The sequence below is a fragment of the Schistocerca americana genome, chromosome 8 (genome assembly GCF_021461395.2).
Source record: "Schistocerca americana isolate TAMUIC-IGC-003095 chromosome 8, iqSchAmer2.1, whole genome shotgun sequence".
Classification (NCBI taxonomy): Eukaryota; Metazoa; Arthropoda; class Insecta; order Orthoptera; family Acrididae; genus Schistocerca; species Schistocerca americana.
This window is the reverse complement of record NC_060126.1, coordinates 261,207,020-261,219,858: the sequence shown is the minus strand read 5'-3', so window position 1 is coordinate 261,219,858 and position 12,839 is coordinate 261,207,020. Positions and strand designations below refer to the sequence as shown.

At 42.6% G+C, this 12,839-nt stretch overlaps 1 protein-coding gene across 5 annotated transcripts in view; it reads right to left on the bottom strand.

Moving 5' to 3' along the window:
* Positions 1 to 12,839, bottom strand: part of LOC124545392 (calcium uptake protein 1 homolog, mitochondrial) — a 231,674-nt gene that overhangs the window by 83,792 nt on the left and 135,043 nt on the right. For 3 of the 5 annotated variants that reach the window (XM_047124305.1, XM_047124303.1, XM_047124304.1), the window contains exon 6: positions 2,337 to 2,393. The exons of the other annotated variants lie outside the window; for them this stretch is intronic. In XM_047124305.1, the coding sequence (XP_046980261.1) occupies positions 2,337 to 2,393 (57 nt within the window). The remainder of the gene's footprint in view (positions 1 to 2,336; positions 2,394 to 12,839) is intronic. 5 annotated transcript variants of the gene reach the window in all.

Here is a 12,839-nt window from a genome sequence, read left to right as displayed (position 1 = left end):
CTGATCACTCTGATTTATTCAGACCTATATTGGCTAGGTTTGTGTGAACAATGCTTCCCAGAATGGTGTGGCATACATTACAGATGTAAACAAAACTGCCAATTGGGTACCCTATGCCGAACTGTCACCTTTCTTTTAAAGACTTTCCTTGCATTTACTTCCCTTTCAGAATTTTAGATGCTAGAATACAGTCCATCTTCACCTCCAGCTATTTTTCATGGTCACAGTGCTAGACTATGATTTCACATTTAAATATCTTGCTCTGTAAATGTAAGGCACATATTTGGGTATTGCTGGGGCTAGGCGTCAGGCATTTACTTTTTCATTGAGTACATGGTTCTCTAAACGATTTATCTAGTCTTTTTATCTTCTTCAAAACTCCTTCCTTTGGCAATGGTAGCGCTGCCAGTTTACATAAATCTTCTTTCTTGTATCTATTTTGGTTGTGGATTGGTAAAAATGTTTTGCAAAATGGATAAAAAAGAAATCCCTGAGGCAGACCATTCTTTTGGATTGTATGACAATTCTTTTTATCTTTTAATTTATACATATGATTATTCACCTCCTGTCTCCTCTCCCTTTTTTCTGTTTTTCCTGTTTCTTCCCTAGACTAGCACTTTCACCAATCACACGACAATGGCAGCAACATATGTTTGTGTGTTTATATCTTCCTGTTCTAAAGAATAGCACCAGTAAAAGACATGGTCATACAATCAACTCTTACTCTTTTTGTGGCTTCATACCACACAGCATCAGGTCTGAAACATGAGCGCAGGCTTGCTATCTCAATTATAAGACACATATGTGTGTATTTTTGTAAGTTTCGTATTAAAATTCTCCTCTTCTTCACTGTATGCTGAGCATAAGTTAAGCCAGGAACTCCCCCTCCCCTGTGGTAATATAGTAGACCTGCACTCTTAATACAAGTCTGTACAGAGATATCATTCTACTACCAGATGGTTTGTAGAACTCCCACTAATTTCATCTCTTCTGGTTACAATTCTTCAGTGGTGTCAGAATCAAAAGCAGAAATTTATTCACAAAATGTTTATTGGCATTTGAACTGTTTATTCTTTCCAGATGCTTCACAGTCTCACTCGCTGTTGTTGCTTTCTCGAAGATTACGTAGGTCATCGTCAAGACCAAAAATGAAAAACTCCAGATATCACGTATTTGCATTTCTGTTCTTAGTGTATGTATGATGGAACTACATGGTAAAAGCTTCCTGCTGATCATTAATCATTTTGCATGGGATTTTTGTTGTTTTCAATTTTTGAAGTAAAATATCAAATTAGAACATGGTTTACAGGATTATTTATCAATCAAGAGTGGTGTCACTGAATTTTACACATTTTCTGGAGGAAATTCTTCCACATATCTTCAACTTTAGCAGAAGTTTGAATTTTTGGACTTTCTCCCCAAATGTATTTCTGATTGCTACTTCACTGTGAAATCTTTTTTAAAGCAAAAATTACAATATGGATACAAGATTGAGACAAGACAGGAGTATGAATGGTTTGTAATAGTGGAATGGCATGTAATAAGACACTTGTGATGGGGAAAGCGCAAGAGACAAGTGCTGTGGTAAATATACAAGCAACACGAGTTTGAAAGGCTGTTGTGATCTCATGTGCCAGTGACAGTGAAGGTGGGAGTGAATATGCCTCGGAAATTTTACTGAATTGTGCTCGAAGTGTTTATGTGATTTACAGGTACCAGCAATTGCAAATATGTGAGTGGATGCTCTATAGTTAATGTACAAGCTGTAAGTGTATGCAAGAAATATCACAGATGAAGGAGAACGAGTGCACATTGTGTAGCTTTTGCACAGTGGTTCTAGAAATGTGAAGCAACGTTAAAGAGTATTAAAATTTTATTGGGTGACTAATTTTTAGTGTCTGTGAAATTTTCTACAGTGAGGCAGTGTATTTCTCAGCATTCACTTTTTCGTCATTTTTCAAGAATGATATCAACAATACACCATTAAGCCATCATTATGTTCTTTTGGTAGGGGATCACTGTTAGCACATGACAATATAATATCAGTTATTTATCACCATTCATCACCCTGTCTTAGAAATAAAATATCCTGTCCCTTGGAAGCATAGAAAGGCATGCTTTGAGAAAATGCACCATAAGTTGCTCAGTAAGCTCAACATGCTTCAAATAATGAAAATCAAATGTTGTGTGCTATGACCTTGAGGAACAGTGTATGTCAGATACAGCAACTTCTCATGGTTTATTACTGTAACTGTATCATAATGCACTTCCATGTGATTCCTTTCAGCAGTCATATACAATCACATCAAAAATTTCTTGAACGATACTTTACTTACTGTGTCATTTCCATGTAGTCTGCTGAGGTTTCTGGCTGCTTTGTAGTCATGTTTAACCTAGTACAAAAAAGTAGACATTTTTGGCTTATGTCCGTGATGTGTGTGTATGATCACATGGTATGCTAGCACCTACTGACTCCTTATATGTAGGGAAATGGCCCTGTTACTTTCCAATGCAACCACATTATTGGAAAATATCCAGCTTATGCCATTTACAAATCATACATTTCATGGGCAGTGACCTGATGTCAAAAAGTTTATCTTTATAGAGTGTACTGCCATTCCTTTTGACAGGAAAAACAGAAGCAACACTTTTTATGTTAGTATCAGAGTTGTGATATGTCATGTACATGGAAATGTAACACTTCATAATCAAGCACAAAATTTTAGATTTATTACGACATATTGTACAGAAAACATAAATAATAAAACAAATTGACTTTTATATTGGGTTAACTGAATTTGTCATTGGTGATTGACAGATCGTGGCAATAATATCAAATAGGAAACACTTTTCTAATGTTCTGCAAAAATTGTATTTATTTGACCACAAACTCATAGGTCACAACTGGATATCACAACCACAGATTAAATGACATGTGACTTAAACAGATAAATAAAAAGATGAGATACAGACTATTTACAACAGAAAGTATTACTTTCTTATGTTATGCAGAAGCAGTCATGTTTAAGAAAGCACTACAAATAATTTTTTTTGTTATGCGAACATTATGTGTAACAAAAGATGAAAAAATTGAATTTACTATTATATTTAAACATGTGTAATTAAACTTAGTTTAACAGAGAGGAAAAAGGAAATCGTGTTTCATCACTTACAACTAAGCTGGCATTCTGTGTAGTATGTTTTTTATTCCAAGTGTCTCCAGTAGGATCATATTTTCTTAACAAAATGTAAAATGTTACAATAAACCATTAAAAAACTGTTATAAAAGTGTGGGCTTCCATGAGCAGTGAGTTAAAACATGTTATTTTTAATATGCTACTCACCATATGGCGGAGATGCTGAGTCGCAATAGGCACAACAAAAAGATTCATACAATTATAGCTTTCGGCCATTAAGGCCTTTGTCAGCAGTAGACACACATACTCACACGCACATACACAAACTCACGCAAACGCAACTTGCACACGTCTGCAGTCTCAGAGAGCTGAAACCACACTGTGAGCAGCAGCACCAGTGCATGATGGGAGTTGCGACTGGGTGGGGGTAAGGAGGAGGCCGGGGCAGGGAGGGGGAGGGACAGTATGGTGGGAGTGGTGGACAGTGAAGTGTTGCAGTGTAGACGAAGGGCAGGAGAGAAGGTTCAGAGGGGGCAGGGGGCAAGTAGCAGAAAGGATAGAAATAAAAGAAATTAAAAGACTGGGTGTGGCGGTGAAATGACAGCTGTGTAGTGCTGGAATGGGAACAGGAGGGGGCTGGATGGGTGAGGACAGTGATTAACGAGGGTTGAGGCCAGGAGGGTTACAGGAACATAGCTTGTTGGTTGTCATGCCTGCATAGAATGCAGAACAGTGGTTGCAGCTTAGCTTGTCAATCACATGACTGGTTTCACAGGTAGCCCTGCCTTTGATGGGATAGGTGATGTTAGTGACCGGAATGGAGTAGGTGGTGGTAGGAGGATGTATGGGACAGGTCTTGCATCTAGGTATATTACAAGGGTATGAGTCATGAGGTAAGGGATTGGGAGCAGGGGTTGTGTAAGGATGGACGAGTATATAGTGAGGTTCGGTGGACAGCGGAATACCACGGTAGGAGGGACGGGAAGGATAGTGGGCAGGACATTTCTCATTTCAGGGCACGACAAGAGGTAATCGAAACCATGGCGGAGAATGTAATTCAGTTGCTACAGTCCAGGATGGTATTGAGTTACGAGGGGAATGCTCCTCTGTGGCTGGACTGTGGGACTTTGGGAGGTGGTGGGAGACTGGAAAGATAAGGCACAGGAGATTTGTTTTTGTACAAGGTTGGAAGATAATTAGGGTTCATGAAGACTTCAGTGAGATTGTCGGTATATTTCAAGAGGGACTGCTCGTCACTGCAGATGCGACGACCATGCGTGGCTAGGCTGTACGGAAAGGACTTCTTGGTATGGAATGGGTGGCAGTTGTCGAAGTGTAGATATTGCTGGTGGTTAGTAGGTTTGATATAGACGGAGGTACTAATGTAGCCATCTCTGAGGTGAAGGTCAACACCTAGGAAGGTGGCTTGTTGGGTTGAGTAGGACCAGGTGAAGCAAACGGGGGAGAAGATGTTGAGGTTATGGAGGAATGTGAATAAGGTGTCCTCACCTTCAATCCAGATAGCAAAGATGTCATCAATAAATCTGAACCAGGTGAGGGGTTTAGGATTCTGGGTTTTATAGAAAGGATTCCTCTAGATGGACCATGAATAGGTCAGCATGGGATGGTGCCGTGCGGTGCCCACAGCTGTACCGCAGATTTGTTTGTAGGTAATGCCTTCAAAGCAGAAGTAATTGTGGGTGAGGATATAGTTGGTCACGGAGACTAGGAAGGAGGTTGTTGGTTTGGAATCCATAGGGCATCTGGAAAGGTAGTGTTCGATAGCAGTAAGGCCATGGGCATTAGGAATGTTAGTGTACAGGGAGGTGGCATCAATAGTGATGAGCAGGGCACCATGTGGTAAAGGAACAGGAACTGTGGAGAGTTGGTCGAGAAATGGTTGGTATCTTTCTTTTTGTTGTGTCTATCACGACTCAGCATCTCCGCTATATGGTGAGTAGCAACTTTCCTTCTCTGGTATTGTTACATTCCATCCTGGATTTTCCATGGTTTGATTTTACTTTTAATAAGAAGGTAAATGCGAAAATTTATGCATAACATAAAAAATTGATGTCTTCTTTCATAAACACACTGTATTTGTATGATACACGTCATTTTATCTGTGGTTGCAACATTCAGTTCCCACCTAATGATAACTTGAGAAGTCAAAAGCCAGTTCACAATCATACAAACATTATTTTGCAGAACATCAGGAAAATGTACCTATTTAATAACTTTATATATGTATATGTTAGGGATGTGTGTAAAGACTGATTACCATTGTTGAAGCAGGAGAAGGTAGGCCACAGCCTACAATAATGAAAAATAATAAAAGTAATGTAATGAGTTTATGAAATAGATTAAATGAGGTGGCACAGTCATAACACACTCGACTTACATTCAGGAGATCGATGGTTCAAATTCTTGTTCACTTAACCAGATTTTCAATTATTTCCGTTCATCGCTTGACACAAATACCAGTCTTGTTCCTCTGAAAAGGGGTATGTGCTCCATCTATTATGACATTGTTGGTGGGACACTACATCCTAATTTTACTTTCTTCTTTTCGATGAAATGCACAGAACATGAGGGAAGGCAACCCTTCACCTGCAGATGAATGATGTAGGTATCAGGTCCAGTATATACTTAATACTGCAATCTTACAGCTTGTGTGGGTGGTACAAAGGCATTAAGTCTTGAGAAACTGTGTGTGCTGAAGATTATATTGGATGATCTGCTGGCAGAAACAATCAATAGTGTAATTTACACTTATGTGATCACAGGATTTGTCAGGTTTTCTCACTAGACTGCCGCACTGTTATCCTAGGACCAAAACCGGTAAGACCAATGATCAGGTACACACAAACTTATAGTTTCTTAACACTAATGCAATAATCTAAGAAAACTGTTAACTCAATACAAGAATGTATTTCCTTATACTATTTTTTAAAGTAATCATTATGTTTATTTAGTTCAAATGGGTGAAGAGAAAAAACAGCACAGTCTGACATTCTTTGTTTTGAACAAACTGTCATAAACAGAAATTAAAGCAAACTTGGTGAAGTTTTATAAGGAGTAAACTTTTTCATTTTCAACAGTTGTCAAGTAGGTTGCTGAATTCAAAATTTCTCTTGAACATAACACATGTAAATGGCATTCTAAAATAGCAACCATAGATGAAAATGTTGTGACTCGCCGATCTTTCAAAGTGCCGCCGCGCAGTTACGCACGTCCCCTACACGAGGCGCTGTCTGTGGGCCATGCAGCAGCAGCGCCACCTAAGCGGCCAGCCAGCCAGCCAGCGGCCGCTAGACTTGGACTCAGTTATGATTTGACTGTTAAAGTGTATACACGTCTTACTCTGTTTACTTGATCTGTGACTTTCATGTATTGCGTCTTCCTTGAAATATATTTGTTCCACTTGAAGTTATTACAATTGGTGACAAGGTAGTGATTTTTCTTTTCCATCATTCACCCACGTGTTTCCATGGCTACTTCAGAGCAACTATTGCAAGGTCTCATAGAACAGCAAACACTTCTCACAAATGTGATTTGTGATTTTGTCGCGGCATCAAATGCGGGGCGTCTCTCGTCGTTGTCTCTACCTACTTTTCCTCCTTACGACGAGACGATGGAAGACTGGTCTGATTATGAAAAACGTCTTCGGCAGCACTTCTTGGCATTTCATGTTGCAGACGAACAAACATGTAAGTCTTTGCAGACGAACAAACATGTAAGTCTCTGTTCCTTTCATGGATTTCACCTCAAATGTATCGGTTGTTGTCGCAATTGGCTCCATTGAAAGATCCTGCGTCTTTGTCCTTTGCTGAAATGTGCTCACTTCTGTCCGTCTATTTTCAAAACAAACGCATGTGATAGCCTCTTGTGTTGCCTTTTATCGTTGTCAAAAACAACCAAATCAAATCTATCGCACCTGGGCTGCTGAACTTCATGGCCTCAGTAGAAAGTGTCAATTTGTTACTGAAGTTCACAAAGAATCCTAAGCCGATTCCATGGTACGGGATGCTATTATCCGATCGGCGCCCGACAAAGAAGTTAGGCAACATGCCCTTCAGTTGGCAAATCCGACTCTAGATGAAGTCCTATCCATTGCTCAGTCTTTTGAAATTTCTCACACCGCTGGAGCGCAAATAGAGGCATGGGGCGACGTTGGGGAAATACAACTTCTGTGCGATGTTGACGAAGTGTGTGGCGTGTCCCTGCCGGCCGACATGGCCGCAGTACGCTCCCAAGCACAGCCTCGGCCTAACCGTAAACAAACCTCTAAGAAACTGCAGCAAAACCCACGGCAACTTCCTTCATGTCCGCAGTGTTTTACGAAATATTCACGAGAAGATTGTCCACAACGTTGGGCCGTGTGTCACAAATGCATAAAAAAGGGTCATTTGTCATCCGTTTCCAAATCCGACTGCATACATGATGTTCATGAACATGATGCTGATTCTGATTCTGTGTTGTCTGTCAATTGTACTTCTTCCCTTTCAGGGAAATTATTCCTCACTGTCCAAATACTTGGTCGAGATGTTCGCATGCAGATGGATACTGGTTCTGCTGCCACTATCATCAGTTCCCAGACGTATCTTCAGTTGGGTTCTCCAATCCTGTCACCTCTCACTAGGCAATTACGAACTTACAATAAACAGAAGATGTTTCTCTTGGGACAATTTGATGCTGAGGTATCTTACAAATCTGTTGCTCGCACTGTTCCCATATTTGTGGTCAACCATAGATACGCACAGAATCTTTTTGGTTTCAATGCCTTTCACGTTTTTGGGTTCTCCATAGATGACTGTCAATATCGTCTCTGATGCTATTCCTTATGCTCAATTGGATTCCTTGTCGACGACATTTTCGTCCTTTTTTTCTCCTGGGTTAGGCCGTGCAAACGACTTTGAAGCTCATATCATACAAACCCACTGCTCGGCCTAAGTTTTTTCGGGCTCGGCCCATTCCTGTGGCCCTTCGTGATCAGGTCAAACGGGAGCTGAATCGTTTCACTGCTTCAGGGGTCTTGCTTCCTGTCACTTCCAGTGAGTGGGCCTCTCCTGTCATTGTCGTTGCTAAGCCAAATGGTGATACTCATCTCTGTGGCGATTTCAAAGCAACTGCAAATGCTCAATGCCTTATCAACACTTACCCTATGCCTCGACCTGAAGAATTGTTCACTAAACTTGCTGGAGGCCAGTATTTTTCTAAACTTGACCTGTCAGAAGCTTCTCATCAACTTCCTCTCGAAGCTGCTTGTCGGCAGTTTCTGGTCCTTAACACGCCTTTCGGCCTCTATCAATACCAACAATTGCCATTCAGGGCTACCAGTGTCCCTGCTCTCTTTCAGCAACTCTTGGAACAATTATTGCTCACTGTCCCTGGGTGTATAAATTACCAGGATGGCATTGTTGTCACTAGCTCCACCACTGATGAACATCTTCAAACTCTCCACACACTTTTTCATGTCTTACAGACTGCTGGTCTTAAGTGTAATCTTCAGAAATCAAAATTTTTTCAGGCATCTATCACGTACTTGGGGTTTCAACTCTCTCGGGATGGTATTCGGCCACTTCAGCAAACTGTCACTGCGATCAATGCCCTTCCTCGCCCTACATCTGTTAAGGAACTGCAGGTCTTCTTGGGGAAGATAGCATACTATCACAAGTTTTTACCGTCTGCTGCTTCGGTGGCTCAGCCGTTGCATAAAAATGTGGCTTTTCACTGGTCCGTGTCATGTGATGCGGCTTTCCACAAATTGAAGACTATGCTGAAACAGGCCCCGTGCCTGGCTACTTATCGACCTGGCAAGCATCTTGTTCTTGCCATGGATGCTCCTCAATATGGGGTCGGTGCAGTCCTTGCACACCATTTTCCTGATGGTTCTGAACAACCCATTGCTTATGCCTCCAAAACGCTCACCAATGCCCAACAAAAGTATTCTCAAATTGAAAAAGAAGCTTTGGCCATTATTTATGCTCTTCATAAGTTTGGTGTTTTTCTCTATGGATTCAAATTTCATCTTGTTACGGATCACAAACCACTTGTTTCCTTGTTCCATCCACCAACGTCACTTCCCGACGAGGCTGCACACAGCCTCCAGCATTGGGCTCTTTACTTGTCTTGTTTCAATTATGAGATTCATTTCCAGCCGACGGGTCAACATGTGATTGCTGATGCACTGTCTCGCCTTCCCATGGGTCCTGATCTGGCATTCGATAGGGATGAACTTTTGTGTTTCCACCTGGATGTTGCCGAGCAGCGGGTTGTGGATGGGTTCCCCATCACCGGGGACCGGCTGGCGGCTGCTATAGGTTCTGACCCTACCCTCTCCTGGGTTTTCTGCTGTATTCAGAAGGGTTGGCCAGATTGTCCGTCCACTAAGACTTCTGATCCGTTTCGGAACTACTATGCTTTGCGTTACCGCCTCACGGCTAGGGATGGTGTTATCCTACTTTCCACCGAAAATGCTTTGCCGCGTTTTGTGGTACCTGCATCTTTGCGTGCTTCGGTCTTGCGCCTCCTTCACCAAGGGCACTTGGGTGTCTCTCGCACAAAATCTGTGGCGCGCTGTAATGTGTACTGGCCCGGCATCAGCTCTGAAATCGCACACATGGCCACTGCCTGCGGCCCTTGTGTGTCACAGGCCGCCGCCCCGAAGTCATCTTTGTCACTGTGGCCTTCGCCTGAGAATCCCTGGGAGCGTATTCATGCTGACTTCACGGGACCTTTTTAGGTACTTATTGGCTACTCGTAATTGACGCCTACTCTAACTTTCCTTTCATTGTCCGTTGCACGTCGCCTACCACCGCAGCAACCACCAATGCTCTAGCTCGCATTTGCTCTTTGGAAAGCCTTCCCTCTACTCTTGTTACTGATAATGGTCCGTAATTTGCCTCTTCCGATTTTGCAGATTTTTGTGCCCGTCATGGCGTCATGCATGTCATGGCCCCTCCGTTCCATCCACAGTCAAACGGTGAGGCTGAACGACTGGTCCGCACATTTAAGGCTCAGATGAGGAAACTCCTGACTTCTTCTGCTGATGATGCGCTTCTCCAATTTCTCGCTTCTAACCGTTTCACCCCCATGGACGACCACAGCCCGGCCGAGCTCTTACATGGCCGACAGCCCCGCACGCTACTTCATCTTCTGCGGCCTTCTACCTCACGGCCGCGGGTGCCTTCGCTTGGCCGGTTCACCGCCAATGACCTTGTATGGGTACGGGGATATGGCAGGCGGCCAAAATGGAGTCCTGGCCGCATCTTACGACACTGTGGCCAACGCCTGTATGAAATCCAGACAGACACGGGTGTTGCAATGCCTCATTCGGACCAGCTTCGGCCTCAAGTGCCGGCAACGCCTGTTCCAGATGCCGCTACACCACCTTCGGCTCTACCTGACACTCGGGATACTGGAATTTCTCCGTGAGGCTATTTGCAGATGACACGGTTGTCTACAAGAAAGTAGCAACACCAGAAGACTCGTACGTACTCCAGGAGGACCTGCAGAGGATTAATGCATGGTGCGACAGCTGGCAGCTTTCCCTAAACGTAGATAAATGTAATATAATGCGCATACATAGGGGCAGAAATCCATTCCAGTACGATTATGCCATAGGTGGTAAATCATTGGAAGCGGTAACGACCGTAAAATACTTAGGAGTTACTATCCGGAGCGATCTGAAGTGGAATGATCACATAAAACAAATAGTGGGAAAAGCAGGCGCCAGGTTGAGATTCATAGGAAGAATTCTAAGAAAATGTGACTCATCGACGAAAGAAGTAGCTTACAAAACGCTTGTTCGTCCGATTCTTGAGTATTGCTCATCAGTATGGGACCCTTACCAGGTTGGATTAATAGAAGAGATAGACATGATCCAGCGAAAAGCAGCGCGATTCGTCATGGGGACATTTAGTCAGCGCGAGAGCGTTACGGAGATGCTGAACAAGCTCCAGTGGCGGACACTTCAAGAAAGGCGTTACGCAATACGGAGAGGTTTATTATCGAAATTACGAGAGAGCACATTCCGGGAAGAGATGGGCAACATATTACTACCGCCCACATATATCTCGCGTAATGATCACAACGAAAAGATCCGAGAAATTAGAGCAAATACGGAGACTTACAAGCAGTCGTTCTTCCCACGCACAATTCGTGAATGGAACAGGGAAGGGGGGGATCAGATAGTGGTACAATAAGTACCCTCCGCCACACGCCGTAAGGTGGCTCGCGGAGTATAGATGTAGATGTAGATGTAGATGTAATCACCATCATATCGGTGCCAGCACAAGAACTGACGCCACCAGGAGACGTGCCCATGCAGGAACCAGATGACCATCATCTGTCGGAGCAATGCTACTTGCCTCCTTCTCCTACAGACACGGACACATCGCCCATGTCTCCTGTTATAACAACCGGACTTGCCGCAACGGGCAGAGTGGTGCACGAGGCCCAGCAGATTCGACCCCCACGTTTCCTGTCATCTCGACCCGTTACCATCGGGGACACTTCCGTCCGTGCGGGAAGCCGCCTCCTCGGGACTTTACGGCCAGTCAAACAACACCTATGGGCATTAGCAATCTACAGGCCACCTCCATCAAGACCTGTGCAAAAAATTCAAAGGGGGGAAAAGTGTTGTGACTCGCCGATCTTTCAAAGTGCCGCCGCGCAGTTATGCGTGTCCTCTACATGCGGCGCTGTCTGCCAGCCATGCAGCAGCAGCGTCACCTAAGCGGCCAGCCAGCCAGCCAGCGGCCGCTAGACTTGGACTCAGTTATGATTTGACTGTTAAAGTGTATACACGTCTTACCCTGTTTACTTGATCTGTGACTTTCATGTATTGCATCTTCCTTGAAATATATTTGTTCCACTTGAAGTTATTACAGAAAAGATCAAGAAATTCCATAGTTTAGTACTGAATAATACCAAATGTACATATGGAGATAGATGACAGAGCATTTTACATGAATAATCAACTATGAGAAAGCTCTCTGGAACTCCTGTTGCATTTCTTAAATGCAGACCAAAAGCAATTGCAAAAACATTTTTGTCAAAAATGTTTGCACTGTTTTAAGATGAATCAAACTAATCTTGTGTTCTGGTTTGTTGCTTTTTGCCATGAGTTAGATGCAGACCCATTAGTCTGCACTGCAAAAAAAAAAAAGGTAATCAAATCAAAGTATGGAAGCTGGTAGCTCTTAATGAAAAAGGCAAAACTGATTTTCCCATCAATATAAAAGTATGCAGAAAAGGACATTTTTTATGGTACCATTTAATATGGTTTCTTCACATTCCGTTCATGGATGGACTAGGGGAAGAATGTTTGCTGGTACGTCTCTGTGTGAGCTGCTGTAAATATAATTTTATATTCAGAATATCTGTGTTGTCAATACTTAGGGGCCAAAGGATATTCAGAGTTCACACATTTAAGCAATAGTCTGATGTGGGCCATGTAAGTGTTTTTAAGTTATCTATTTCATAGACAAATAGCAGTTTCCCTGTTCCTACCAGTAGTATTTGCGTTATCTAAATCTGAGTTTATATACCGTATAATTATTCCACTTCATGCTTCTACATATTTTTACTTCCTGGTGTATTATGACATGACCGACTACCTGTGACTCATTTATTATGCAGTAAAAGGCTATTACACACTATTTGTTATTTTGTGAGTAATACAATGTTTCTAAACATTAA